This window comes from Centropristis striata, chromosome 14, assembly GCF_030273125.1.
Source record: "Centropristis striata isolate RG_2023a ecotype Rhode Island chromosome 14, C.striata_1.0, whole genome shotgun sequence".
NCBI lineage: Eukaryota > Metazoa > Chordata > Actinopteri > Perciformes > Serranidae > Centropristis > Centropristis striata.
The window spans coordinates 8,940,772-8,968,317 of record NC_081530.1 but is presented as its reverse complement, the minus strand read 5'-3'; the positions used below and the strand labels follow the sequence as shown (position 1 = coordinate 8,968,317).

General features: G+C 39.8%; 1 protein-coding gene across 1 annotated transcript; it reads right to left on the bottom strand.

Moving 5' to 3' along the window:
* Nucleotides 1–27,031, bottom strand: LOC131985341 (collagen alpha-1(IX) chain-like). Its single transcript, XM_059350404.1, has 37 exons — nt 26,991–27,031; nt 24,423–24,494; nt 22,967–23,096; nt 19,900–20,296; nt 18,311–18,391; nt 15,643–15,660; nt 15,070–15,159; nt 14,911–14,946; nt 13,142–13,213; nt 13,008–13,052; nt 12,893–12,928; nt 12,777–12,800; nt 12,617–12,670; nt 12,047–12,118; nt 11,350–11,388; nt 11,119–11,175; nt 10,406–10,459; nt 10,158–10,211; nt 10,018–10,071; nt 9,891–9,944; nt 9,327–9,380; nt 9,186–9,239; nt 9,047–9,100; nt 7,922–7,975; nt 5,920–5,964; nt 5,722–5,775; nt 5,581–5,634; nt 5,363–5,416; nt 4,662–4,733; nt 4,520–4,555; nt 4,387–4,431; nt 4,269–4,301; nt 3,391–3,537; nt 2,244–2,298; nt 1,939–2,133; nt 1,362–1,448; nt 1–856 (listed from the first exon to the last, which is right to left on the bottom strand). The coding sequence occupies exons 1-37, from the start codon at nt 27,028–27,030 to the stop codon at nt 654–656; spliced, it is 2,775 nt and encodes a 924-aa protein (XP_059206387.1). The 5' UTR covers nt 27,031; the 3' UTR covers nt 1–653.
* Nucleotides 27,032–27,546: the final 515 nt, after the last annotated feature.

Genomic DNA, 27,546 nt, shown 5'->3' with positions numbered 1-27,546 from the left:
CACTTTATTACATTGTTTAAAACATTAATATGACAAAACAGGAAAAATGTATGATCCTAAATTAAAAAGCACATTGTCGAGTGCAGATCTGCACTTGTATTGATATTTTAGATGAGTATTTTTAAGTTCCACTTTACAAAATTCTGTTCCTACATAACTGGCTCGTGACTGCAGCGGAGAATCAGTGGCTATTCTGTGGACTCTACATGAAGCTAAGAGAGTAGAAACAATGTTTTCAGGGAGCTTATTCAAGGAATGAAAAAGTACATGCAAAATAGGAATTACCTTAATAATACTTTACAACCTATTTGTTTTCCTTTTTGTAAGGGGTCAGCAGTTGTACCTGCACAGATTTGTATGGGACAACTCATAGGCATAGGAGCCTGTCGTCAGCGAAGAAGTTGATTTGGCATCAGTAGCAGCTATCTTTGAACATCAGATAAGCTCTCACTAAAATCACATACAAGTTAAAATGTCTATACAGTATTCTACAATTGTGCCTTGTCTCTGTTTCCCTTTGTGTCTCTTAGATCCGTGCTTCAGATGGAGACATTGGAGGACTCCTAAAGATCACCACGCCCAGATTCTTGAGAAGTTCTGAACCATGGTCACTGCAGGATGAGATCTGGAGTGTGTCAATGAGCTGTGGTGTCTCAGGGGCTTTTGTAGCTGGCGGACTTCTTTCCACTGACCATGTAGAGAGGTGGAAGTCTGCTTATACAGGTTGATGGGTCACAAAGCCCAGGGGGCCCTGAAGGTCCCCTTGGACCGGCAGATCCTGGTACACCGGGACTTCCTGCCTCACCACGTTTTCCATCTTTACCGTCCTTGCCAATTCCAGCAGCACCAGGTGCACCTGTAGAAAAGATAAAAAACACAGAGTATTAAAGTCAAAATACTATTAAAATTAATTTTTGCCTAAAAATAAGTACATGCACATTATAATATATATGTATTTCCAACACATTTCTGTATGTTCCCCTTGAGTACCCTATTTTGACTTGTCAGGGATGTCGGTTTCATCTCCTACATAAATGCTGGCTTTTCAAAATAAACTTCCTTGTTCATAGTTGAGTGAACTTGTTAGGTGCATATAAACTCTTTTCCAAAACTGCATGTTGGCCCACTGGGAAAGTACCAAACATCAATGCAAGATTTAAAATTATTTGTATGCATTCAGCACAATTGTTGGACCTCAATAATACACAAATGTTTTGGTGAGTTAAAATCAAACTACATCTCTTTGCAAAGTCCACCCTAAACATTAAATTGAACAAGGAGTGGGACCGCACTCAGGAGTTTGAGGCTGACATGGTTTTCAGCAGCGATATGCTCTCATTTTGACAAGAATGTATCCTTACCTGGTGCACCTGGTGCGCCTGGGCTTCCTTTGATCCCTACACCATCCTCTCCTTTGTCTCCCTTGTCTCCCTTCTCTCCAGCATCACCTGCAGAACAGAAGAGCACAGAGAGGACGCACAAATTAATGCAGAGATGAAATGGAGAGGCATACTGTTTTCATACTTATGGGGATGTAATTAGGAAACTTAATGACTCCACTCTGATACAGCCTTGTTTAGTGAATCATTGATTGTATAATGTTATGCATGAGTGAATTTCTTCCATCCGCAGAGCGCTCTGCAGAACTTCTTTCAGTGTGAAGACAAAGTCGTCCTGCTTTGTTTTTTCTAAAGGCTATGCTTAATTTCTTGCCTCTACACCCACTGTGTGAGTTCTGGATGCTCTCCAGGAAAATAAAAGCTATCACTGCAGCACAGCTTATCTGTCACAATGCTGGTGAAACACATGCAATATTTGCAAACCACTTAAGGCTTCGTTAGAGATTGCTGAAGGGAGCAGTTTTGGTTATCGCAGGACTGGCTTTGTGGTGACTTCAGTTTTGAGCAGGGAAGAGTGAATTTAAAGAGGCTCACTGACCTTTCTTTCCTGGTGCGCCTGGAAGTCCATAGAACCCTGGATGACCTTTGACACCTGATGGTCCTGGAGTTCCTGGTGCTCCTGGTGCTCCAGCTGCTCCAGCGGGGCCGGGAGGTCCTGCGGGGCCAGGGGTACCAGGGGCTCCAAGAGCTGCTGGCTTCTTCAAAAACTCTTTCATAAACTCTGCTAATTGTTCTACAAGGAGAAGGAAAAAACATCTTAAAACAGGAAGCACAAAATGATTCAGTTTATATTAGGTTAAATATAAGTAAAGATAGGGATGTGATAAAGTGAATGAACTACACCTTCAACAACAGCTGAGCACATTTCCCGAAGCTTCTCGTCATTCACTTTTGGGCCCTGTGAATAAATGGATAAGTACTTACACTGCAAAGTGACTGCTGGTTGTTGCAACCAAGACCATACATTCAGTTTCAAGAGTCCAAAATAAGATGTGATTGGTATAAATCCAATTTTCCTAAGATTTTATGTTCCCTTGGCCCTATATTCCAGAGGCCCTATGTTCCAGAGGCCCTATGTACCAAGGTTCCTAAGATCCCAAGAACCTTTGTTCCTAAGATCCTATGTTTCCTTGGCTTCTATGTTCCAGAGGCCCTAAGTTCCCAAAATACTATGTTCCTTTGGTCCCTATTTTCCAAAGGCCCTATGTTCCCAGGACCTCAAGTTCCTAAGATCCTAATTTTCTAAGATCCTATGTTGCCTTGGCCCCTATGTTCCAGAGGCTGTATGTCCCCAGGGTCCTAAGTTCCCTTGGCCCCTATGTTCTAGAGGCCTATGTTTCTAAGATCCTATGTTCTCTTGGCCCCTATGTTCTCTTAGCCCCTATTTTCCAGAGGCCCTATGTTCCCAGGGTCCAAGGTTCCCAAGATCCCATTTCCCTATGTTCTAAAATTCAATATGACCATATCAAGTAAAAATATGTCCTAAATATTATCAAGTTGACCCCGATCTATGTCGTATTACAAAAATAAGGGCCTTTAGAACATTTAAGTTTTGCATTTTGTGGGGACATAGGACCTTGGGGACATGGTAATAAACCAGATTAATCAATGCACCTTCAGTTCAAAATAATTATCAAAAACATGAAAACATTAAATATAAAATTATTTTTTAAAGTCTACAAAAATGTAACACAGCAACCTACGCTAAATACTTGGAAACCTTCTAGTCTCCATATCACTGTGTCTGTTAGTAGCTATAATGTTTATAATTTTCATCATTTTAGTTTAGCCTGTTTGCATGCTAACATTTGATTATAAGCAAAGAACCACTGAGGCTGATGGGTATAACATTAGTTTTGCAGATATTTGCCCATAAACCATGTTTCAATAAATACAGTACTGTGTAGGTTACATACTGTATACTGTGTTTGCAATACAGGCTTCTGTTGTATGATCTTACATACTGTGTACTGGCAGTGGTGACACTTACAGGTAGACCTCTGGGGCCTGGTGATCCAGGAAGGCCTGTTTCTCCCTCCAGTCCTCGAGCACCCATTGGACCAGCCAAACCTTCATGGCCCGGCTGGCCTGGTCTGCCCTCTTCTCCTGTAGCTCCTCGTGTGCCTTTCTCTCCACGCTTTGAGAAAAATCAATCATTACCATGCCATCCTGACACTAGGGAGTCTACTGACTATAGCTGCTGCCTGCTGGGAAGTCAGTTCAGGTATATATATATATATAAATATATATATATATGTATGTATATATATTATTTTTATAATAATAAAAAATAAAAGTAAATAATAATAAAAATAGTTAAAAAAAAAGATAAAAACAATAAATACATAATTAACAAGTAGAGCATGATAAAAAAATATATTTGTAAAAATAGACTAATAAATAGTAGCAAATAAATAAAAGAGAAGATGTTGTAACACTAAGATGCATGAGCAGTTAAAAATCTCTAAGAATGGTTCAGGTAAAAGCCAAATTAAAAAGATAAGTCTGAAGTTTGCTCTTAAAAAAATGAAACAACTCTGATGGCCTCAGGTCTTCAGGGAGGCTGTTCCACAAACGTGGACCACAGTGAGAAAACGACGCCTGACCGTGGGTTTTTGTTCAAAATATTGGTATTATTAAAATGCTCCCAGAAGACCTGAGGGTCCTCGAGGGTTCATAGGATAGAAGTAAATCAGATAAGTACGCTGGACTAAGACCATTAAGAGATTTATAAACCAGTAAAATAATCTTAAAATCTGTATAGTTTACATTATTTTGTGGAGGAGTTATTCATTTCTATGTGAAAAGAACCTTCGGCAACAGAAACAGAAGTGTGGTAGCTGCTATACAGACTGTAGATTTTAATACCTCTCCTTTGTTTCCAGTGACACCAGGAGGGCCCTAAAACACACAAGGATTACATCTTTCAAATCCACACAGTCATGTTGTTGCATTTTCAACAGATATGAGGTATCACAACACATACCTGGTCTCCCTTGACCCCAGGATCGCCTGCCATTCCTGTATCCCCCTGTACACAAAAGTAACATTCTTAACTTTTGGACCAGTTACATGACAGATACATTTGTAACAAATTCAGAGGTTGTAATAGTTCTTACCAGGCTTCCTTTTGGTCCCATTGGTCCAATTGCCCCCTAGAAAACACAGGGACAAATTCATTTCATGTACTTTATAGCACCTACACATTCTAATCATTACAGATGTTTGAAAGTACTTTTGGTAAAAATAGATTTGTCTAACCTGGTCACCTTTGTGTCCAGTGTGACCCTTCAGTCCTGTGGCACCAGTCATACCTTTATCACCTTTGTCACCCTGGAAAAACAACATTTTATATTCACTTTTTCTGTTCATTATGTTGTTTTCTCTCTATAAAGTATCTTCATCATAATCCTCAACCTCTTTATAGAGCACATCCAGTAGTATGGTATCATCAAGGAACAATGTATTTTTTTATCACTTAAAATGAAGTTCAATTCACACATTTATTGCATAAATAATATTTTTTGGCTGGTTACTTTGGGCTACACTGCCATATGGTAATGTGCATTAATGAGAACGGTATATTCACATTTTTATGAAAAATTCACCATTGCAACCATCCATCCATCCATCCATCCATCCATTCATCCATCTATCCATCCATCCATCCATTCATCCATGCACAATGAACAAGATTGACATGTTAGAGCAAGCTGTAACTTATCAGATATTATTTTAATATGTTTCAAATGCTGTATACAGTATATAGATTTTAAAAAAGAAAATAAATCTTAGCAGATTGATCTGTCCTTACGTGACTCAATGTCACAGACAGCGCGGGAAAGAGTAAGAGCCTTTGGGGGATTTAAATGACATGTGACCTCAAGTACAACATACATAACTGGCTAAAAGAGTTTTATCTAAGCATTAGTTTATGAACCTTAATATCAAAAATGTCTCACCTGGATGCCTGGAGGACCTGCAGGTCCCACTGGCCCTTGTTTTCCTGTTTCACCCTGAAAATTAATTATAAATAGAATTACCACATCAACTGCAGTTGACACACCAACTTAGCCATATTGATGTAAAGAGTGCAACTAAAATCCATTAAACACCAAAATCAATAGAAATAAAACCTTAAAATGACCTACACACAACCGAGAAGTAAAAGTTAACTCACAGTTTTTCCTTTTTCTCCTTGTTTGCCGTCTTCTCCATCACTTCCAGGCTCACCCTACATGAAATTGATGTTAGGCATATGCATCAAAATAATAGATTAATATAATAAGAATGTGATAGGTGGCTTGATGGGAAATCTCACAGCCTTTCCAGGAAGTCCAACTGGCCCGACGGGTCCCTCAGCACCAGCATCGCCCTGAATCCAGAACAAATTGTATTAGTCTTCAAATTCAGCTCAGTCCTCTTGTGATGAGTGAGTTCTACTGAAGTTTAATAGTGCAGCAATAACATTTCAGATGCACGATGTGGACAGGCCTCATTAAATAGGAAGTGCAATTACCTTTTCACCAGCGGGTCCAACTACTCCCTGCTTCCCTGGCAGACCCTAGGAAATAATAGAAGACATAATAATATGAAAAGAAACAGAGAACAATCTGTTATTGGAGAATATATTCTGTATTACTAGAAGGACTTCCTCTACCATCCACCAGTCCAATTAGTGACGGCATTGGTACTTTTTGTAGGTGTTTCAAGGTCAAAATGACACTTAGCTAGCTCATCTCTATAAATAGATATGTGCATCATTTCTCTTAAAAGCCAATACAAAGCTAAATGGTCATCAAATAGCCAACTAAAGTGCTCTCAGATGTGATTCACCAATACTGCTTGGACTTCAAACAAGTTACAACTGACCTCTAACTGACCAACTATAGCCGCGTTTCCTTTAGGGGGAAGAGTGGCCAACGGGAAGTCTCAGGCCACAACCTCTCAAAAGTCCGCTCACTCTGCGTCTCCACTACAAAAAGGTCCCAGAGGGATTTACGAGACTCCGGAGGTGACGTATGGTTTTCGATCGTTTTCGATTAAACACAGGAGACGCAACTTAAGCCGCCGTCGCAGCTGATCATAAACAAAGCAGCATGGCTAATTATGCACAGCGTCTTGGCTGATCATAAACATAGTGATCGTGAATTAACCGGTATCGCTAAGAGTGTCCGGTGCTTGTTGTAAACAAACAGAGATCACTAAGTGAACATCTCCTGCAGCAGCAGCACATACACACTGTACTGCTACAGAGCTAACTGTTAGCCGGCTCTGGCTCTGCACCTGGGAGAGACTGCTTCAGGAGGACTGTGCCGATTCGACTCGTTCTTACTCCTTTTAAGGAGCTCGTTAAGAAGAGCCGAAAAGTTGCTAAATATAGCAACAAAGTCATTAAGTACTACGTACTACGTCACATCCTGCTTAGCGATCTATCCAATCAGTAACCAGGCTTATTTCAGGGGGAGAAAAAAGACCCTGCTCTTCCACAGGGACTAAAAAAGTCCAGACAAATGATCGCTCAGGACGGCTCGTAATCAAATTAGGGGCGTTTTGGCGAGTGAGACCCGCCTCATTCCAGGTATTGTAGTGGAAACAGCCCTATTGCCACACCTACAGTTGGGCTGCTGGTATTGTTTAAAAGGTGAAACACAAACCTGTCTATTCCTTTTAAAGCCAACATAAAGTATTTGCACTAACCAGATCCCGTAAAAAACATAAAAGTCTCATAAAACGTTTAATAAAGTACAGGCTGATCATTTAAAGCACAAGAGGTTAGAAGAAGAGCTTGTAAAAATGTAAATAGTGTGTATGTATAGTATGTGTAGCCCTCATTTCCTTTTCCAATATTGGTTATACTTGTGGACACTTGACGTTGTTATTATAGCTTTAGAACTGTGTTTTACTACACATAAGAAATGTTTGAGTTCTCTTTCTTCTAGCCATGATTGTGCTGTTTCCATAGAGGTGCAGGATTTATGTACTGCATGGAAAAATGAGGCCACAGTGAGTTCAATGTTGCAGGAGCAAAAACCGCCCTGAAAGTGCTTGGGTTCAGGATTTCATTAGTGAAGCCTCTATAACAATGCATTATTCTACGGTGGCTTGCAAATTACTTAGTGAAAAAAGTCCCCAGTGTGCAGTTTGCATAAGCCTCCGCAATTCATCTAGAATTTTTTTTTCCAGGAAAAAAAAGAGGAAACTGCGCAGCTTCTTTCAAAAAATGAGGATATAAAACATGCTGTTCTTTTTCTGCTGTGCTGTTTATAGATTCAGTTTTACCATTCAAGTCATATCTGCAGCCTCTCACCTCAAACACTCACAGTCAGAGGGAAATTTTCCTTCCTGCTGGTTGTTTGACTTTAATGTTTTATTGATCTGGCCAACTCTGTGGCAGAGCTTTTCCTTTGTAAGATTCCAATGCATGCACTTTAAGAAATATTCATTGTCATAATTACAATTATAAGCTACAACTGACAATCATTTTTAAGTGTAACGAATGAAAATAAGGTTGGACTTACTGGAATACCCACGATCCCCCTGACACCAACAGCTCCAGATGCACCAGATTCTCCCTGTTGATTAGAAATGTAGGCATATGAATATGATATTGAAAAGAGTTGCATTACACATCTATCCATTCTCGTCCACTTATCCGGGTCCGGGTCGCGGGGGCAGCAGGATAACATGTTGGAGAGTTGGAGCAATATATATCAATTCATACATACATACTACATCGCTTGAGGGCCACTGTTAATATAGATGGATTACTAAACAGGTCTACTCAGCACAGGCCCAGAGGCCCTATTGTCAGGGACACCCACTGGCCTTCAACTACAAAATGTCACTCAAAGGACCAACAAGGACGACATTCAAATTGGTCGCAAACAAACACCTAGAAACAAATATAATGATTAGAAAGAGGCACAAAACAACTAAAAAGAGATGCCAAACAGCTGCAAAGACATAAAATAACTACAAAGTAGGGCTGGGCGATATGGACCAAAAGTCATATCCCGATATTTTTAGGCTGAAAATCGATTGGCCAATCTTTTTCTGAAATAAATATATTTATATGAGAAAAGAATAATGAACATTACAAAAGAACTAAATATGACAAACCCTAGTAAGGGCATCATTTATATATAAAGAAAGAACAAAAATGAAGTATGTCATTATATGCGATATGGTCTAATTCCATATCACATTTAAAAATATATTGATATATTTTATATCGATATATCGCCCAGCCCTACTACAAAGACATGTAATACAGCTGCAGAGACAAAGACTCACAATGAATATGAAAAGGGGAAAACAACTTCAAAGAGTCACAGAATGGCTACAAAGAGACAAACAGCAACTACAAAGAAATGAAAAACAGCTGCAGAGAGACAAAGAGAGACTCACAACAACTATGAGTCTTAAAATGACTACAAAGAGACACAAAGCAACTACAAAGAAACACAAAACAACTACAATGACATGCAAAACAGCTGTAAAGAGACACAGCAACTCTCAATCACTATGAAAAGGGACAAAACAATCACAAATGGTCACAAAATGACTACAAGGAGACACAAACATAGTACATAGTAAAATAAATTGGTAAACAAAATGTTGAAACATTGAATATGAGAAGTCACCTTGGCTCCATCAGCTCCAGGAAGTCCATCCAAACCATCTTTGCCAGGCTCCCCCTGTGATGTCACAGTGCACAGTCAGAACCCAGTCACATAAGAACCAGTGAATAATTGAGTAATCCAATCTCATCAGAGGACTTACAGTGTCTCCTTTTTCCCCTTGGGGACCCTGCTCTCCCTGTGCTCCCACGGCTCCCTAATCAAAGTCAAAGTTTATTAATCCAAAGAGTCATACTGTTAACAAATTTTGCACTTAATCCGGAAGTTGAATTGCAGAACTCACATCATCGCCCTTGGCCCCCTCCAGACCTTGACGTCCGCGGATTCCCTCCACGCCCTGAGAGAAAGATTCAATCAGATGCATGTTGTAGAGTTAGTTTTCAATGACAACTTTCAGTCAGAGTAAATGAACTGTAAAAAATAATCTGTTTAATTTACAGCAAAATACCGCCAGCTTTGGTTGCCAGAACTTCACTGTAAAAATTACAGTGAGTGGGTTTTCAACTGTAAATATCAGCAAAAACTGTAATTTTGACTGAATATTCCCGTTGTTTTTAGGGTAATTGTGTCATCCATTCACAAATCATGGTATTTCTCCATTAACTTTCCATGAAAGTTATATTTTTTTTACAGCAAAACTGTGTGTTTCCTACAGTTAATGACAGTAAAAGTTAAAGTTTTGTCCTATTCTTTGATTTATGGTAATTAAAAGTGTCTACTACGGTGATATACAATCTTTTATTTTACGCCCCATTTCGGATTTAATTTGACAGTGTTTTACTGTAATTTCTACAAACATTTTTTACAGTGTGCCAGGACATAGACTGATCAAAGTAAGACTGCTTACAGGAGCTCCAGGTGGGCCGGTAGGTCCTGGGACGCCATTGAAACCAGGAGGACCCTAAAGAGACAGAGAAGAGTCAGTATTTATCTGCAAACATGTTTATATCAGCATCACATGCAGTCGTACTTACTCTGTCTCCCTTTTCTCCAAGAGTTCCAGGGAATCCAATGGGCCCTCTTTGTCCCTAAAATGATAAAACAGCATTTCTAAGTATGTAAATATAACTTCCTCTGTCATAATAGACTCTGAGTGAGGACTAAGTTTCCTCACATCATCTCCCATGCGACCTGGTGGCCCCTGGGGACCTGGCTCTCCATCTTCTCCCTGTGGAAAAAAGAACACATTAATTAAATTGTGACACCAGAGATAATCACATTAAGCTGTTTATGAGCTGCAATCAAATCATGTTTGTGCAAGTCTGCTTCCATATGTATGAGTTGTTACTGGAAATGGGAGTTGTTAGTTACAGGAGGAACGTTGTTTTCTCAAGTGTCAAAATGTTTGTGTTTCTCAAGTACCTTCTCTCCAGGTATTCCATCTTTTCCAGGCTCACCAGGCAAACCTGCGTGTCCCTGAAGGCAACAATCATTTCTACTATGAATCATATAAAACTTGAACATTTATTTTATTTGATCTTCTATCCTGTGTGAAGCAAGGCTATAACATCCTTTTTGGTGGTGATAAAGGAGTGTAAAGCCAAACATTGTTTTTCTTTTAAAATAAACTTTGGCTCTAAACTATCTAGAACACTGTCTACAGCTAGATCCAAAGACAGCTTCGCGTCTGCTGCAGCCATGTTGGATCAACATAGCAAACTACAAGCATCCGTCTGTCCAATAGTACGCTTCATCGTCTTGCCGTCCCTCCCCATTCTGTGATTGGATACCAAAAGAAGGGCTAAGAAACGGCCATGGACACCAGACTGTCTTGCAGTTCGAAACAAAATAGAGCACGCAAGGCAGTATGGGTATACCCAGGCTAGTAAGTGTATGTATAATGAAGTGTGTGCGATTTCTAGAACACTCCGCGGTACCGCTAGCCGTGACACTCATTTGACAAATGATCATGTATGTTGTTATGGGTGATACTGACATACGTCTACTTTATCATTTAGGTTGGAGATCTTGTTGTTCCCAACATAACCTCAAGATTCAACACTAAATATAACTCAATCTAAAGTGTTATGTTTTCCAAAAAATATATAGTTTTTAGAGACATATACATTCCTCACCTTCATCCCTGGTAGCCCAGCCAATCCCTGTGGTCCTGCAGGGCAGGCAGCAGGACACTAGGAATAAAGAGGTGGGACAGACAAAACAGACAGTCACACTCTCAAAAAACATGGCTGCTGCAGAGCCTCTTAACTTCAATGACTTCATTTGATCAGAAATTCACTGTCACCAATCCAATTTCCAAGCAGCCAGGAAACATTTGGCAGTGTGAAAGAAAGTAAAACACTCACAGCTTCCCCGCTTCCCTCATTACTGGCACCAGGCGGTCCCTAAAACACAGCACAGTGACATCTAAAACAGCCGTGGCGGTTTAGATGCCCCACATAAATCCACCGGCAGAAATTCCCAGAGAGGTAATGTGAAAAGAGATGGTAGCGTGCAACACCACAGTGAACTCATAATTTCACCTGGAAATATGAGCTCAAGAAGAAACGTATGAGTGTCCCAATAGAAATTACAAGTTAGTATGAGATAACACCTGTTCAGGATGTTCTCAACATAATATGACTGATACTGAGCTTTAATTAAAAGGCATGCAGATACTGATCATTCAGTGTAATCAACTTTGGCATGATGCAAACAGTTGCACATTGTATTATTTTAGACATGAGCTGACCTAAATTGGTCTAGTTCTATTAAGAGCCTCTGATGTCACTGGATTGCTGTAGCATTCAAAATGTCACCTTCTTGCTATTTTTGGTGTGAAAAGTTTCCAATTCAAACATAGTGATATCAGATAATATTGACAATTAGCAGTTGTAACCATAAATATCAGTATCTGCATATATGATGTCAAATATGGAAGATCTTAAATGCCAAACAAATAAAAGGAAGTGACATACAATACACATTGTGATATGTGCATTGTATGAAATGTATGAAAATGATAAATTAGTAGAAAAACGTTTGGTTGGATCTGGTTCCTACCACAGGCCCTGGTGGACCAGGAAGGCCAGGAGGCCCTGGGGTTCCACTTTTCCCTCTGGGTCCAGGTTGACCCTGCAAGTATAGGAAATATTAGCATAACATTTTATATAAAACACTTATAAGCAAGTCATTGATAATATGACAATATTATCTATATGATAACATGGAGAAAATATGTAACGTAACGTACGTTGTGTAAATGACTGTTTGTAAGTTAAAATACCAGTTGAATTGTGGTTTTACATGCAACACGAATATGCAGTTTGCAGACTTGTTGCTCTTTATACTACATCACCTGACTACCTTCTTTGGTCCCGGCATAACTATTATGCCCACTAGAGGTCACTGCCAAAATAAATGCTAATTTGTGTCATAATAACTTACTTTTTGGGGTTGTTTTTGGGGGGTGGGGGCAGAAAGCAACAGTAAAGAGCAAAATTAAATGGAAATACTCAAGTAAACATAAGAACAATACCTAAGTAAATTGTACTTAGATTATTTTCACCCCTGACTTTTTTAAAAATTGGTTCATATTAATGTATTGACAGTTTAAATGTCTGTTTGTTTGACCTCAGGCCCGATGTTTCCTTCATCTCCTGGGATTCCTGGTTTCCCTGGTGGTCCCTGTCAGAGACATGCAGCAGTTAATACAACAGCACATACACTGGTAAGCCATGTATGAGCTTTTTAACAATGCTCCAGAGTAAGACACGATGTAGAAACCACATACGGCAGGTCCTTCACTTGCTGGGCCCTGTGAAAAAAAGAGACAGAACAGTTCATTTTCGTTACATACAGGCTTATTTCCATACTTGTTGCATTAATAAGACATTTTGTATTACTTACAGGGGCACCTGGAGGTCCAGGAAAGCCAGGAAGTCCCTGCAGCCAAGAGGAAAAAACATTAACATTGTTTATGTTTGTAAAAAAAATTGATTGAATGATATAAATGGTTACTCACTCTCTCCCCTACAGGCCCTCTGGGACCCATCGGGCCAGAAGAACCCTGCAAACAGCAAACACACAATCAGACATGGGCAGTACTGGCAGATATTATAAAGAGTGTGTGTCAGTGGGTGATGTGATGTTTCCTACAACAGCTCCTGGAAGGCCAGGCAGACCTCTCTGTCCGGGAAGACCGATCTCTCCCTGCTCCCCTTTACTGCCCTAGGAAACAGACACAACAGGAATAAAACAGCTTTATCTTCTTCCTGCATCTCTCTGCACTGTTGCTAAGATACACCGAGGCAGTGACAGTCAACATTTAATCAATGGAAGGTTGGCTGCTCTCATTGTTTCTTTAGATCAACAACAACCCAAGCTTGTGTAAGGCTATGCAGATAAAGCAGAACAAGTGGCAGAACAAGAGAGTTGGAGGGGAAAACAGTAATAAATGGCAGAGGCACCAGTAAATATGTTGCTTCCACTTAACCCACAGTAATGGTTTTTTAAAACATTTCAAGTCTGGTGTGTATCTGTGTAAAATTAGGGACGTCAACTGTTAGCCATCACTCTGTTGCCCCCTGAGAAAATTTGTTACCAGTTACATATGTCGGGATATAGGTTCAATTGCTAACACACTTTGCTAACAGCACACAATTCGCTAATGGCTTCGCTAGCTAGCAGTTTGAGGTACAAAATGAATTAGTCATCGACTGATACAGGTTTTTTAAGGCCAATACCGATTATTTTGACATCAGCCTTAACCGATCCCCGATATGTGCTGCCGATTTTTTTGGGTCGAATCTTGAAGCCGATATTGCATTTTCTTCCTCCATTTACATGATAAAAATGACACAATGATAACAAATGTTACACAAGTCTCAATTTAAACAAAAAAAACAACATTTATTAACAAAACAAACATTCTTCTACTCGATCTTCCTTTCCTTTTTGTATGTTGTTCTAGGCCTCGAGGTGGTGGCGCCTCAGATGATCCACATATTTGATGTGTTTTTCTTTTTTTCCGGTATCAGCAGCAGCTCACCAGAGAATGGCAGATGTTGCACCGAGCCTTGCCTGGTGTTGGCTCAGTGAAATGGGCTAATTGATTGGCGAACCGTGCACATATCGGCCGATGCCGATATAAGTAAAAAAGGCAAATATCGGCCCGATATATCGGCAGGCCGATTTTTTGGTCTACCTCTAAAATGAATCACTGGAAAATTGGTCCATGTGGAACCAATTCCCACAGGGAAATAATGTGATGCTATCTTCAGTTTAGTAGTACTGTCACTACGCTTTACCACATTAAGAATAAGCAACTGGCTGAAATGATTCAGCTAAAGATCACGGCGCTGCTCGCCAGGGAAAAGAGGTGATTGGCCCAGGTCTGAGGCCATCACCTAGTTGGTGTGACCCGATTACCTTTATAATTATAGGTATAACTCATAAGCACTTGCTTTGCTCCGTAAATTGAGGCTTCATTTTGTCTTGAGATTAGTCCTAATGGCAACCAATAAAACTGAGGTGCATAGGGAACCCATCTAAACGCTCATGGTGTCATTATTCCAGGATAAAGTAAAGCAAATAATGTGGCTTGTTATAGGATGTTTCCACGTCTGGGAACATCAAATGTCAATGACTGCTATAGACCAGAACTTTTTAACTTCTCCTTGAAAATGAAATAAAATAAAATCTTAAGAAATGAAGAGTTAAAGTTTCTGGTTCGGCCTAAAAAAAAAGTGCCATCTCTAGAATTCTAATGCCAAGTCATATTGATTTGGAAAAGTCAGCTTTGAAATTCTGTGAATGCTCGAACACAAAGTGAATAATTTCCCTCAGGTATCACACAAAAAGAGGGAGAATGGCTCCACAGACTGCAAAGTATTTTAACAGTGTATTATTGAGTATTTCATACTCACAGGAGTGCCTGGACTGCCAGGAGAACCTGGAAGACCCTGGAGAGATAAATAAAACAACATTGTTAAAGAAAGCAGAAACACAACGAGAAGGATACTTGCTCATTTTTAATAGAACTGATTCAGACAGTAAAGAACTCTTTAGAAAGAGGAAACTCTTACATCTCTTCCATCTCGGCCATTTTCTCCTGCGGGCCCTCTGGGGCCCTCTGGGCCAGGGGTTCCTGGGGGGCCTTGGACTGATCTGTCAGGCTGAGAATAGAGAAAACCAGTCAGTATATGACAGTGAAATGATTAAAATCAATGAATATAGATTAAAATAAATTAAAAATATATATTAAAAAAAGGAAACTTACACCTTCAGGGATTGGATTCATCAAATCATTGATCAACTTTATTACATTATACCAAATATCATTTTATATATTGTGTTTTTAAGCAATAAAGCAATAAATTGGACACATATTTGGATAAAGGACTCTATATGTTAATGTACCATTGTTGAAGTAGTAATTCTTTTATTTTTTTTACAGCCTGCAGGCGTGTTTCTAATTGGGGACCTTTCAGGTATAATTCTATATATCTCTGTGCCCTAAAAGAGCAAACAAGCAAAACCACCACTATAAATTAGGTTTAGATCAAAGCAATTAGGCAATTAGGCAACCGAAGCACTAAAGTAGATTATTGGATTTAAATCACAGAGCAAAAAGAAAAGTAGTGTAGATAAATAAATACCTCAGCATTGGCATACATCTGAAGAAGCAAGAGAAATCAGATAAAGGGAGAGTTAGTGGAAGTAGTCACACCACCGTCACCAAAAGTGTCAGCAGCAGCCTGTTCATGATCATAGTAGTGAGTATATCATGCTGTCATTTGAATACACAGCCCGTAGTACCAACACTCCCCATGTTACCTCACAGCTAGATGCAGGAATGTTAGCCTGAAACTTAATAGAGCACACCAGGCCAGGAAATATTTCTGTCTACAGTGGGAAGGAATATTTGCATCTTGATATAGGTGATTGAATAATAATGTGCTAATTCTAATTCATTGCACTGCAGACTTGACAGAATGAGATGTGAGACAGCAGAGTGGCATTTTCATTATAGGCTCCAAGTATTTCTCCCAGGCAGAAATCTCATTAATTGTGCTAAAGCCTCACTGAAACGAAAGATAATATTTAATCAAGAATGCCATAAACCATACACAGTTGTTCTCATCTCAGGATATCATTGTCCTATTGCTCCTATGGTAAACACATGCAGCTGTTGTAGTCTTATATAATAATTTAATAGTTTTCCAACTGTTTTCCAGTTAGTTTACACAGTTGAAGGTTCCCTAAAAATCCCAATACAGAAAGGTTCCCATGTTTATGATGTGCATTCATCTGCAGATAAGACAGTAGTATTTTGGTTGTGTGAAGGTTAAAAAACCCCTGTGAATTGGGAATATAGGACTATATCAGATACATTTAGGTGTCATTTAGGATTACATTAAACATCCACATTTTTTTTTACTGTTTGGGGTACTTCCATACTACAGTGCAAAGTTGACTTTAATACAAATCATAATTATGACTTGGTTGTTGACATAAAAGATACTGACATGTCAGAAACTTAAGATTTCCTGCATTTATTCAAGCACTAAAGTTCTTGAAGTAGTTGTTCGACCCTCCGGTTACAAGCCCGATTCCTAACCTCTGGGCCACGAACTGCCCACTGGTTATTAGAACTAAAATGAATGTGAATGCCGCCAAATCAGGTTAAATCAGCAAATCAATTAAAGGTCCAGTAGATTTATGGGGGTCTATTGGTAGAAATGGAATACAATAGGCCATGCATGTTTTCATTAGCGTATAATTATCTGGAAATAAGAATCATGGGGTTTTTCGCTTAGAATGAGTCCACCATATTTACATAGGGAGCGGGTCCTCATCCACAGAGTCCATCATGTTGAACCGCCATGTTTCTACAGTAGTCCTCAACAGTTGAACTAAACACTGGCTCTAGGGAAGACTTTTCATCTTTTAAGGGGAGCGTGTCTCGGACCCTTTTAGGGTCCTATGTTCCCAGGTCTGTTACTTTTTCCACCATTACTGCCAAATTCCACGGCAAATAGGCCTATGTAGGCCTACGAGATGTTTGTAGCATATGCAAATATGACTAGACGAGGAAAGATTAGGTCAGGGGTGGCAAACCTGCAGGTCTCGAGCTAACCCTAACCCTAAACCTACCCTAACCCTGCAACAGTGGGGAACATAGAACCCTTTTTGGGAAAAACGCGGAACATAGGGATGACCCCCTGCTAACGTCTACAGCTAATGTATTGGCCAAATGCGAAGAACCATTTTTTCTGGGTGAAGAACAGACAACCTGAGAAAAAAAGGCAATAAAAGAGGTATGATATGAAGCCGACTGCTCATATTACTAGCTACAATAGTTATGCTAAGGTAAACACTCTTGGTTAGCTATTAAAGCTAATTGGCTATTTAAATTTGAGGTAGCAAGTAAACTATGTTAAGTCAGCTTGCTGATCCACCATCATAGCTATTTTCATGGAATTTTTTGTTAAGTACACTCTGTTTGCTTGCTGTGTGCCTCAGCAACAAGGGTGGAGAAAACCACTTTTAATGGTCTGAAACAGCAGGTGGCAGGTGTTATATTGCAGCCAGCTGATAATTAAGTAGCAGCAGGTAGTGTACCTAAAATAAGAAAAGTATTTCAGGCAGGGCAACATACATTACCTGTTAAATAATGTTCTATTATACTACATTATATGTACCCATTACCCAGATGTATTAATTATTTTATCTCCATATGTGTGTGGGCCAAGTTAGTGCAATAACTTCAGTTTACATTTAGCTATGCAAAACCATGTTGTTAAGCTGCATGTGGTACTTCTGTTATTTGGTTTTGTTATTTCCATGTTGCAGGAGCTGCAACACATATGCTGTAATCTGTGCTGACTTTATAGGAAATGGTTACCACAAAAAGCTTGCACTGTGCACACTATGCAAGTTGGGTTTCTGATCTTACACTTTTAATTTGGTCAAACTTCCTCTTTGTTTGCCAGTTAGCTAAGTAGCATTTGTGTTTTGGCTCCATTGAGGTTTAACACAGCCAATGAGATCACGTCTGCCTGCTCCTTATTAACAGCTCTGCCTGCAAGAAATGTTTGTAGAACTACAACTCCAATCTGCTGTTGTCCAACTGGCAAATTGTTTTGGATGAACTGCAACCTCTAGATATACTAACGGAAACTGTTTGGCAGTATGTTACACTTCTGCAATTCCATCTCAGCATTTCTGCCCTTGTTTTCTCACAGCATGCTGGAAGCCCTATCAACCTGAATAAACCACAAACCACAGCAGATGCTGAGCAGATCCGAGTCCTTGTTACTGTACCTCGGTGGCAGGCAGCTCGTTGCAGCTCTCTCTCTGGGCTCTCTTTGGGTCACAGTGTATCAACATCCACTGGAGTTCAAACTGAAAAGAGAAGGTAATGTTACAGCAAATACAACAGCCTGTTGTGAATCCATTTTCAGATGTGACACATTTACATGCACTCAATATTCTACTTTTTGCCCTTATTCCAAAAAAAACCCAACAACAATATTCTTCCAAAACTGTTGGCTATGGATAACGTTCTACTTATATTCCCATTTACATGCAGCTGTCCATTATCCGATTAATGCAACATGTTTTTTTATCTAAGATCAGCGTTGCAATATTTCTGTATTTCCTAAAACCTGTTGATATCCAAATATTTCATATACCACTCCAACCAGTTATCAACACTGTATGCCTCATGGACAATTCTCTGGTATTACTTAACAAACAAGCTTTTGTCTGTGTGCCAAATATAAAATACTGTTCACTCTTTCAAGATGTGATATATTATCTTATAAGTTATTGTTTGTATGAAAGGCTACTTGTTATTCAAATGTATTTTGTCTATTGCTGTTAAAACACCCATTTTAAATGGTATCAGCGTCATACTTATGGCTCAGAAGCTGCATGCTACATTTATTTGTATGTACAGAAAGTCATTATCAGTCCATTCAGTGACTGGCTGCAGTTTGACTTTCAGGTTTTTTTGGCATCTTAACTAAGTGTTTAGGTTAAGGGGGAAAAGTATGTGGTTAGGGTTATTAAAAAGGTAGTGGTTTGGATTAATACTTTACGTTCATATTCATTTAATGTGCTGATAAGGTGCTTCAGACCCTTCTAACCATACCTATGAGGCTCATGACCACTCACAACACCCATTTAATTGGGTGATAGAAGTTCGAACCGGGTGTTTGAAAGTAGGTGTTATTCTCTTCCTGAAAAAATATGTAATTTTTTTGTTTTGGTCATACATCTCTACCCCAGCTTTGCCATCTGTTGAGTTGGTTTGTGTACAACAACCTTAGCAAAGCACAGAGCTGATTGTCAACAGGCAAGAGGTAGCAATAAAGAAAATAAAAGCAATTTAGAGACGGAATGCACGTACATACTTCCAAAGAATGCTCTTTAAACCCAAATAATAGGTGCATATCCCACATGTCTTAGAAAATGTTTCATTCAGAATAAGGCCTGAGTTGGAATATCCAAACAAAATATGCCATTTACTTGCTTACCGCATCGAAATTTGTATATATTGATATTTTCTGAATTTGTGCATGTAATTGTAGTCACTGCCTAAGAATATTAAACCGCTTCTTCATGGTGTAGTTATATCTTTGTAGTTTTGAATCACTTCCCTCTATGGCTTGTTGAGCTTGATGTTCCACCAATGCCATTTTTCTGCAGGGATTAAGTTTTTCTTTTTTTCAACTGGAACCCAGCTGAGCAGCTTTGCTGTGACAGCAGCACTTTAGAATTATAGCAGAGCTCAGCACACATATAAACCTGAACGTGTTTGTTCACAGAGAGCACTATTTCACTGATAGAGCCCCTAAGTGAACATGATTAAATGCAGCAGGCAGTCCTCCATCTCCATTCTCACTTACCACTACGGAGGCGTTGGGATCAGCATCCAGCCTGCCAATAAGAGTGTCTCCTTCTGTGTTGATGGGTCCTTTGCCCTTGATGGGCCTCTGATCCACAGGCTCGCAGTCCACGTACAGAGTGACTCGGTCACGCTCCACGCCAATCATCACTTTGTGCCACTTGGTGTTGAAGAGCACAGAAAGGCCGGGGAAGGTAACAGTCTGCAGGTTGCCATCAGCGCCCATCAGGAAGTACTCCAGAGCCTGCTGGTCGCCATTCAGCCTCAGTCCGGCTTGTTTGTTGCCGTCTTCGTCTACTATTTGCCAGACGTTCCACACCTTGTTCACTGTGTTCTTGATCATGCGGAACGTCGCCATGAAGGAGTACTCGTCAGGGAAACCACGAGGAAAGTTCAGCCTGAGAGGGAAATTGAGCACAAGGATTCAAATCAGGTGTCAGGGTTGAATGGTGCTTTTATTGAATGGCACTTCAAGGAGAAGTTCAAAGACAGGTTTTAAAATCTTTCATGTCAAAGTTGAAGTCATGTTCATAAAATAAAGGCCACTCAGCAAAACTGTCATCAAATCATGCACAAGATGGGATGAAAATAACTTTAAAGCCTCGCCATCACTGTCTTTGATCGTCAAATGCAAATACATTGAAGCTACATGCTTCAAAGAAAGAAGACATGTTATTATATCCCAAATGAGATACTGTGAAAGAAGCTGCTTCAGTGCATAAATCACTGCTTCAATTACAACATGCAGTCCTGCTTAACATCCACAGTCTGGTGCTTTTTGTGTTTTTAACGAGCCAGATTCTCAGTAGGTGGTGCATTCATAGATGGGCGCTGCAGCCGGACTTTTACCATCTTGTAAACGATCAAGGTGAGGCAATAAAAAAAGAGTTTCCTGTACGCCAGTAAAACAAATGAAGACCACTCTCTAACTTTGCCTGAGGTGAGAAACTATGTGCTGCTTTGTCCTGCAGGGACAAAAAGGAAGGGAGTGCAGCATAAGGCCTGCTGGCAGGGATGGACTTCAAAGAACAGACTGTGCCACAGGACTTGTGGGGGGAAATAAACATGTATTTACATTCAGTGTGACAAGCCCGAGTGGCGTAGGTGCAGGGTGCCAGCGAGTTATATAACGGCTTTTAAGGAAAGCTGGGCTGCAGGAAAAGATTAGCCAAAACAGACTGGAGCAGGCACACTGGGAAACACCATGAGATATCTTTGGTTATGTAAAGTGGGAAAACCTGCGCACTGCTCAAAAACGTTTTGTGAAATTGTGTTTTAAACGTCTCATGTCTTTCACTTGTTAAAGGGAAAAGGGGTAAATGGGTTCCGTTTTTTGTGCTGATGAAGGACTGTAACGGTATTCTAACTACTCTTTCTACCTGTTTGTAGTTGTAACATTAAAATCTTATGGACAGCTCATTCAAAGGCACAGTTTTTTTAAATAATAGTCGAAGCGGCACATTCCTCCTTCAGCAGTCTCTCCCAGCTGCAGTCACAGAGCCGGAGGGGATGTTTACCCCTTAGTGTGCAGTCTGCAAATTGCTAATAGGCTAACAGTTAGCTCTGTAGCAGTACAGTGTGTATGAGTTGCTGCTGCAGGAGGTGTTCACTTAGCGATCTCTGTTTGTTTACAACAAGCACCAGAGACTCTGTGCACAGTTAGCGAAGCCAGTTAATTCACGATCAGGATGTTTATGATCAGCGGAGACGCTGTGCATAATTAGCCATGCTGCTTTGTTTATGATCAGCTGCTGACTTTGTGCACAGTTAGCGATGGCGGCCACAGTTGCGTTTCCTGTGTTTAATCTGTCGCGCATGTGATCACGGTCGAAAATGTCGCTAAGCGATTACGCAACGATCGAAAACCATACGTCATCTCCGGAGTCTCATATATCCCTCTGGGGGCCTTTTTTTAATGGAGACACGCAGACTGAGCGGACATTTGAGAGGACGTGGCCTGAGCCACTCTTGCCCCTAAAGGAAACACGGCCAATCTCACTTTTTAAAATATGGTACCTTTAAATAAAGTGAAGTACAAATGCAAAAGATAAAAAATGCCCTATTTTCATACTGAAGTTGTAATGCAGGGCTGCATTAAAGTCTGGGCACAGTGGGAAGCTGCCCCAGGACCAATGTCTTCAAAGGTCCTTAAAACCAGCAGATTCACTATGCGGGTTTGTTGTAATTTGATTTAAAGTAGAAATTTCAGTTCACATATTGTGAGGATTACTACTTAGTTTGCCTCTCTCCCAAAATTTGCAGTAATGACTTCGTCTGGGTGATTATTATAACTTTTTACTGCGACAGTCCAACTTTATGCAATACTTGCACTACACCTTTAATCAGCAGGGTAGTTGATGAGGTGGGTGTGCTACTGGATGGGTTGGTAAGGGCACAGGGGGGATAATCATATATTCCAATGGCTTTTTGGCTGATAGGTGGGTATACTAAATAAACCACCTTAAAAAAAGGTGCCCATATACCTGCGTAACACCACTGTCTTTGGTTAGTATACAAATAAAACATTAGGGCCATTGAGTTGGGAACATTATTTCTCAATCTTGTTTACAGGACAAAATCTAGTTATACACACCAGGGATGCAACATATAATGGTTTTTATTATCAATCATTAGGGGCCCCGATCTTATTTTTGCCCCAGGGTTCCCATGCGGGATAATACAGCCATGCTGCTATAACTAACCTTTAATTAAAAACTAGGGGAAACCTTAACAGGAAGTCAGTGCTGTGCTGAGTCTAAACTTTAAAGGGGTACATACAACAGAACATAAATCATTACTATAAAGGCATGGTGAAATATGTCTTTTCCAGTTCTTTAAGTGGTGTCCATCCCCCTACACATAAACAAAAATGCTTCTCCTTTGCCCTTTGTTTAAGAGAAATAGGTTCAGACATGTTTTTCACTACCAATTATATGCTGCTCGCCATGCAGTAACATCTGCAGCGGACCTGTAATAATGCAACACCTGCATCAGGAGGACCTCTACTGCCTCTTAACATTCTGTGTGTTTTTATCTGTTTTCTTTTAAAACCTCTTTACTGTACTTACATAGTCGGAATTTGGAAGTTGGCCTCCCTGTCGAGGCGGTAGGCCACCTGGTGGGAAGTGGAGCCGTCCACCTTCCTCACACCTTTCAGAGCGATCACATCCAGCTGGAACTGGGTGATCAGATCAAAACCTAAAAAGGACAATGTATGAAACATGATGGTGGCGTGGATAGAGAAGCTGATGAAGTATGTAATTTTATTATAATTACTGCTGCTCTTATGACCTAAGTAAGTAGAAATAATGGCAATAGTGGCAGCAGAGGTAAAAGCAGCTACATTAGCATTAGCACATAATTAGCATTATACATAGACATTAGAAATCTAAATCTGAATCTTCAATCTGATATAAAGCTTTATTAGTAATTCAAATCTGGTTATGGAAGATTATTTTTAAATTGTATTATTTGATGGCAATTATAAAGTTACAAAGTAGCAGCTGCCCACCTGACCTTACCTAAAAAATGTCAAAGAAACCAACAAGGAAAATACTCAATATTCCCAAAAAGGTACAAAAAATGACAGCAGACACACAAAGACCACAAAGACACCAAAGCATATCGAAAACAGCTCCAAAGAGACAAAGACAGACAAAGAGACTTGTAATGGATATGATAAGGAACAAAACAACCACATAAAGGAGCATAAATGATTAAAATGAGACACAAAATAACTCCAAAAACACAAAACAACCACAATGAGACATAAAGCAACTACAAAGAGATGCAAAACAACGAAACAAAGGTTCAAAACAACATCATAACTTCCCATGTGGAAAGGTGGTGGGGCCTTGTGCAGAACTGTTCCCAGGAGCCCATTGTCTCATATTCTGTCCATGCATACAGCACAATAAGGAGTTTGTCTTATTTAGATCACATGGTAGACAAACCATTATGTCTCGATAAAACAGTTGGTTTACTGTGACGCAGGAACAAGACAAGCCAAGAGCTACGCTAGCAGCGCTACTTGTTTTGGTAGCTAACCACAAAATGAGAGCATTTTGTCATGGGTATGATTTAATAAGTTGATGATGTATGATATGAGATAAAACGTATGATGAGATGCCAAAATGATGAAATGTGTTGATAGTGAATCACATGTGAAATAAAGAACTTTCCTCTGTAACAATGCATTACTGTGTGACAAACCACAGCACAGCATGAGCGCAGATGTGTTCAAAACAGAGCAGTGGTGAGCAATTACAATCTTGCTGAGTTCAGATTGTTCCAACTAAAATTCTGTTAAGCTCAAGTGGAACATTTTATTTGCCTCATTTGAAATCCAGAGGTGTTTGGAGGTATGAGGCAGCCCACCCTGTTCCACTAATTAAACTCCCCACCTTCCTTTGAATAGTCCATTTTCTCTTTTAGGGATTATGGAGCTTTAGGCTTGTGGTTTTACAACAGCTTCAACTGCTGCTTTTACTTTTGTTTGAATACAACCAGAGTACAGGTCATTACCTGGAAGGTCATCCTGTCCGCTTCTCATTGGTGGGCAGACGGTATCGCCATCCAATCGGTTGAGGTCTAGTTCTGATAGGATGAAACAAAAAGCAATAATCTTGTTATCTTAATAATAATCTTGTTATCCTAATAATATCTGATTTAGTTGGCACATTCCAGGAGACAGATACAAGGAAAAAGCAAGGTCTTTAATGTCTGAGTGGATTAGCATCACAATGCACCATGGTGCATTTTTAATGTGGGTTTCTCTTACAGCATTTCACACATTTCAAAGCATGAACACAAATCAACATAGTGTTTGAGATTTATAACACAGAGTCCGCGTGTGATCTAAGTATGTCCTCAGAGATGATAACTAAATGATTAATATGGCAGTCAGTGTTGCATGACTGTGGTCAAAGCCATATGTCATCGGAAACATTTTAGAAGGTCAATGTGGCAGGTGAGCCACTTTCCTTTTTATTTATGTGTGATTTATCAAGATGGAAGTCGCCTTGCAACCAACAATTCATCACACTGCCATTTGATTTGAGCTTTAATCATTACTGTTCCTCTATACTTTTGTTTTGTTTGGATCTACCAAATAAAAGACTGGCCTAGCTTTCATGCAAATATCAACTAATGTTATTATAAATTCTATGTGAATTCAGAAAACCTTATACTGATAGGCTGCATATAAAAGAAGAGGGCATAGCCACTGTGACATCGCCGTTTGGTTTGCTGACGACTGTACTGAAGCCATGAGTTTGGTATTTTGGCCATTTCTGTCTTGGTTTTTCTTTTGGAGCCACAAGTGACCATGCCAAATTATCAGCTTCTGATAACAAGCTGCAAAAATGAACAGTAGTGTCTTTTGGTAAAACCAAATGCTGAACATTTTTGACATGACATTTTTAGGCCATAACTGCATGAATTACCTTTCATGAACTGAAACATACTGTGAAAGGCTCAAAGTTTTAAGACGAAACATAGATAAAACCATAGACTATACAAAAGAAGTAGACATAATCACTGTGATGTCACCTATCAAATTGTGGATTACCGTTATGAACCATTATGAGTTTGCCATTTTGGCCAAAAATCTCAAAATCTTGTGGTCTCTCTGTGGTAGCGACCTGTCAATCACAAGGAAGCCCTGCCCTAAATCATATCCTGCTTTGTTCTCTCTTTCTCTCTAAATTGGACTTAAATTTACAAAATGAACATAATGCTGTATTGTAAAAGACTTGAAACTGGCAACTGAGAACAAAAAAAAACACATTATGAAAATGTTTATATCCGTCATAAATCAAGTGAGCAGTAGATCTCTTTTTGAAACCAGTAGAGTCTCCCCCTGCTGGCTATTTAGAAAGAATACAAGTTAAAGGTGCTTGGAAAAGGGATCACTCTGTTTTAATACAACAATTGTTTTAGTACCATTGACTGCACTAAACTGTACAAAATAATCCCAGAATATTAATCAGAGCACAATGTAAGCTGTCATTCATAACGCTACACTCCTGTTTTCAGCTCCTGTTAATTAAAAACTTGAACATACATCAGCATGATAAGAACGACTTAAAATAATGTCCTATGTCGCAGCCTTTAGCTTGGAGGGGGCAGGGTTTGTGACCCATACTGCAGCCGGCCACCAGAGGGCGACTGAGATGTTTTGGTTTTACTTAAGAGGAGCCGTAAGGTTACCCGTCTTTATATACAGTATATGTTAAGTACTTGGTACACATTTTGCAGGTCCCAAGACATCTAAAAAGAAACACCCCAGTTTCATACATTGGAAAATCAATTCCTGGGATGTGCCAAAAGAGTGGGCTATCCCTTAGTCACTACACCGCTTTCATAATGGAGAAAAGCCTCTCAAAAATTACATGAAAGGAGGATGGTGACAGCCCGAGGGCCTCCCCAGTCAATAACCTGAGTCAGCTCATTTACAGTGAGCAGCTTCAACACAACACATCTGGAAGCCGTTCCCAGGTCCCACATAACTGCTGAGAAATGCGATAAAGTGGTGAGACGGTATTTATAATCCCATATTTACTACCACTAAACACTTATCTGACTGTGCATGTGGGCCTCAAGTTGTTAAAGTTACTGCTTGCCGCGGCATTACGCTCAGAAAGCCAGTCATTAGTGCAATGAGCGGGAGATGAACCACAATTAAGATGTCACATGCAGTTGCATGTGTGCGCTAATGAGGCGAGTTTCAAAAGCAGTACACCTACTGTATCTGGCACTCACTGCATGTTCATGTTAGGTTTACTGTGTCCCCAAACAGCAGCAGAGAATGGCCTTGTTGTGATTATCAGAGGGGACATTTAATCTGATTTAATCCTACAACACAGAACAGCACAGTGTGTCTGCTATTTCTGGCCTTTGCTTTGTGATTTGTGATAAAGAGAAGGACCTAGCAACAGTCAACATGCGGGCGTTAACATTAACCTGGGTCCTCTTTGTCTGTGTTTACAGGGCAAACAGTTTCACAGTAATGGCAGCATTCATGCAATATATATACGGTACACTGATTTTGTGATGTGTCAATGATTATGCATTACGCTGCTGGTGACTTACGTCCAAGGGCTGGAGCGAGGAGGAGGGACAGTAGAGCCATACAGACAGGAGAGCACGTCGCCATCGATAGATGCTTTCTGTTCAGGAATGATGGAGAAAATCAGTATTTGTTCATGCATCTAATTCACTTTGACAGTTTCTTTGTTTCTGAATCAATATAACAGCAGGGGGTGACATGAAGCACTTTGCTGGTGTCCTCTGTGCTCTTTTTTAGCATATAAATAGAATGAAAATGTTAACACTCTTTCTTCAAATTGTATTTGCTTGACTGTAAATTGGATATTACAGTAAATGCTAAGTGGAGTTGAAAGTGTTTTTTTGTAAATTAAAAAATACAGATTTATTCTTGTTTAAGAACACCCAACGTACACCTTACTCTTCATAAATGGACGATCGGTCAGTTCCTCAGATATGGACGGTGTAGGTAGCCTTTAAGTGTCTCTATAATACACACCAGGCTTTCCCTTAACTCCAATGTAAACCCATCCCTGTTAACTTTAGACAGTCAGAGCATGGACGTGATATAATGTGGGAGGGGTCGGGACGTGCCATACTG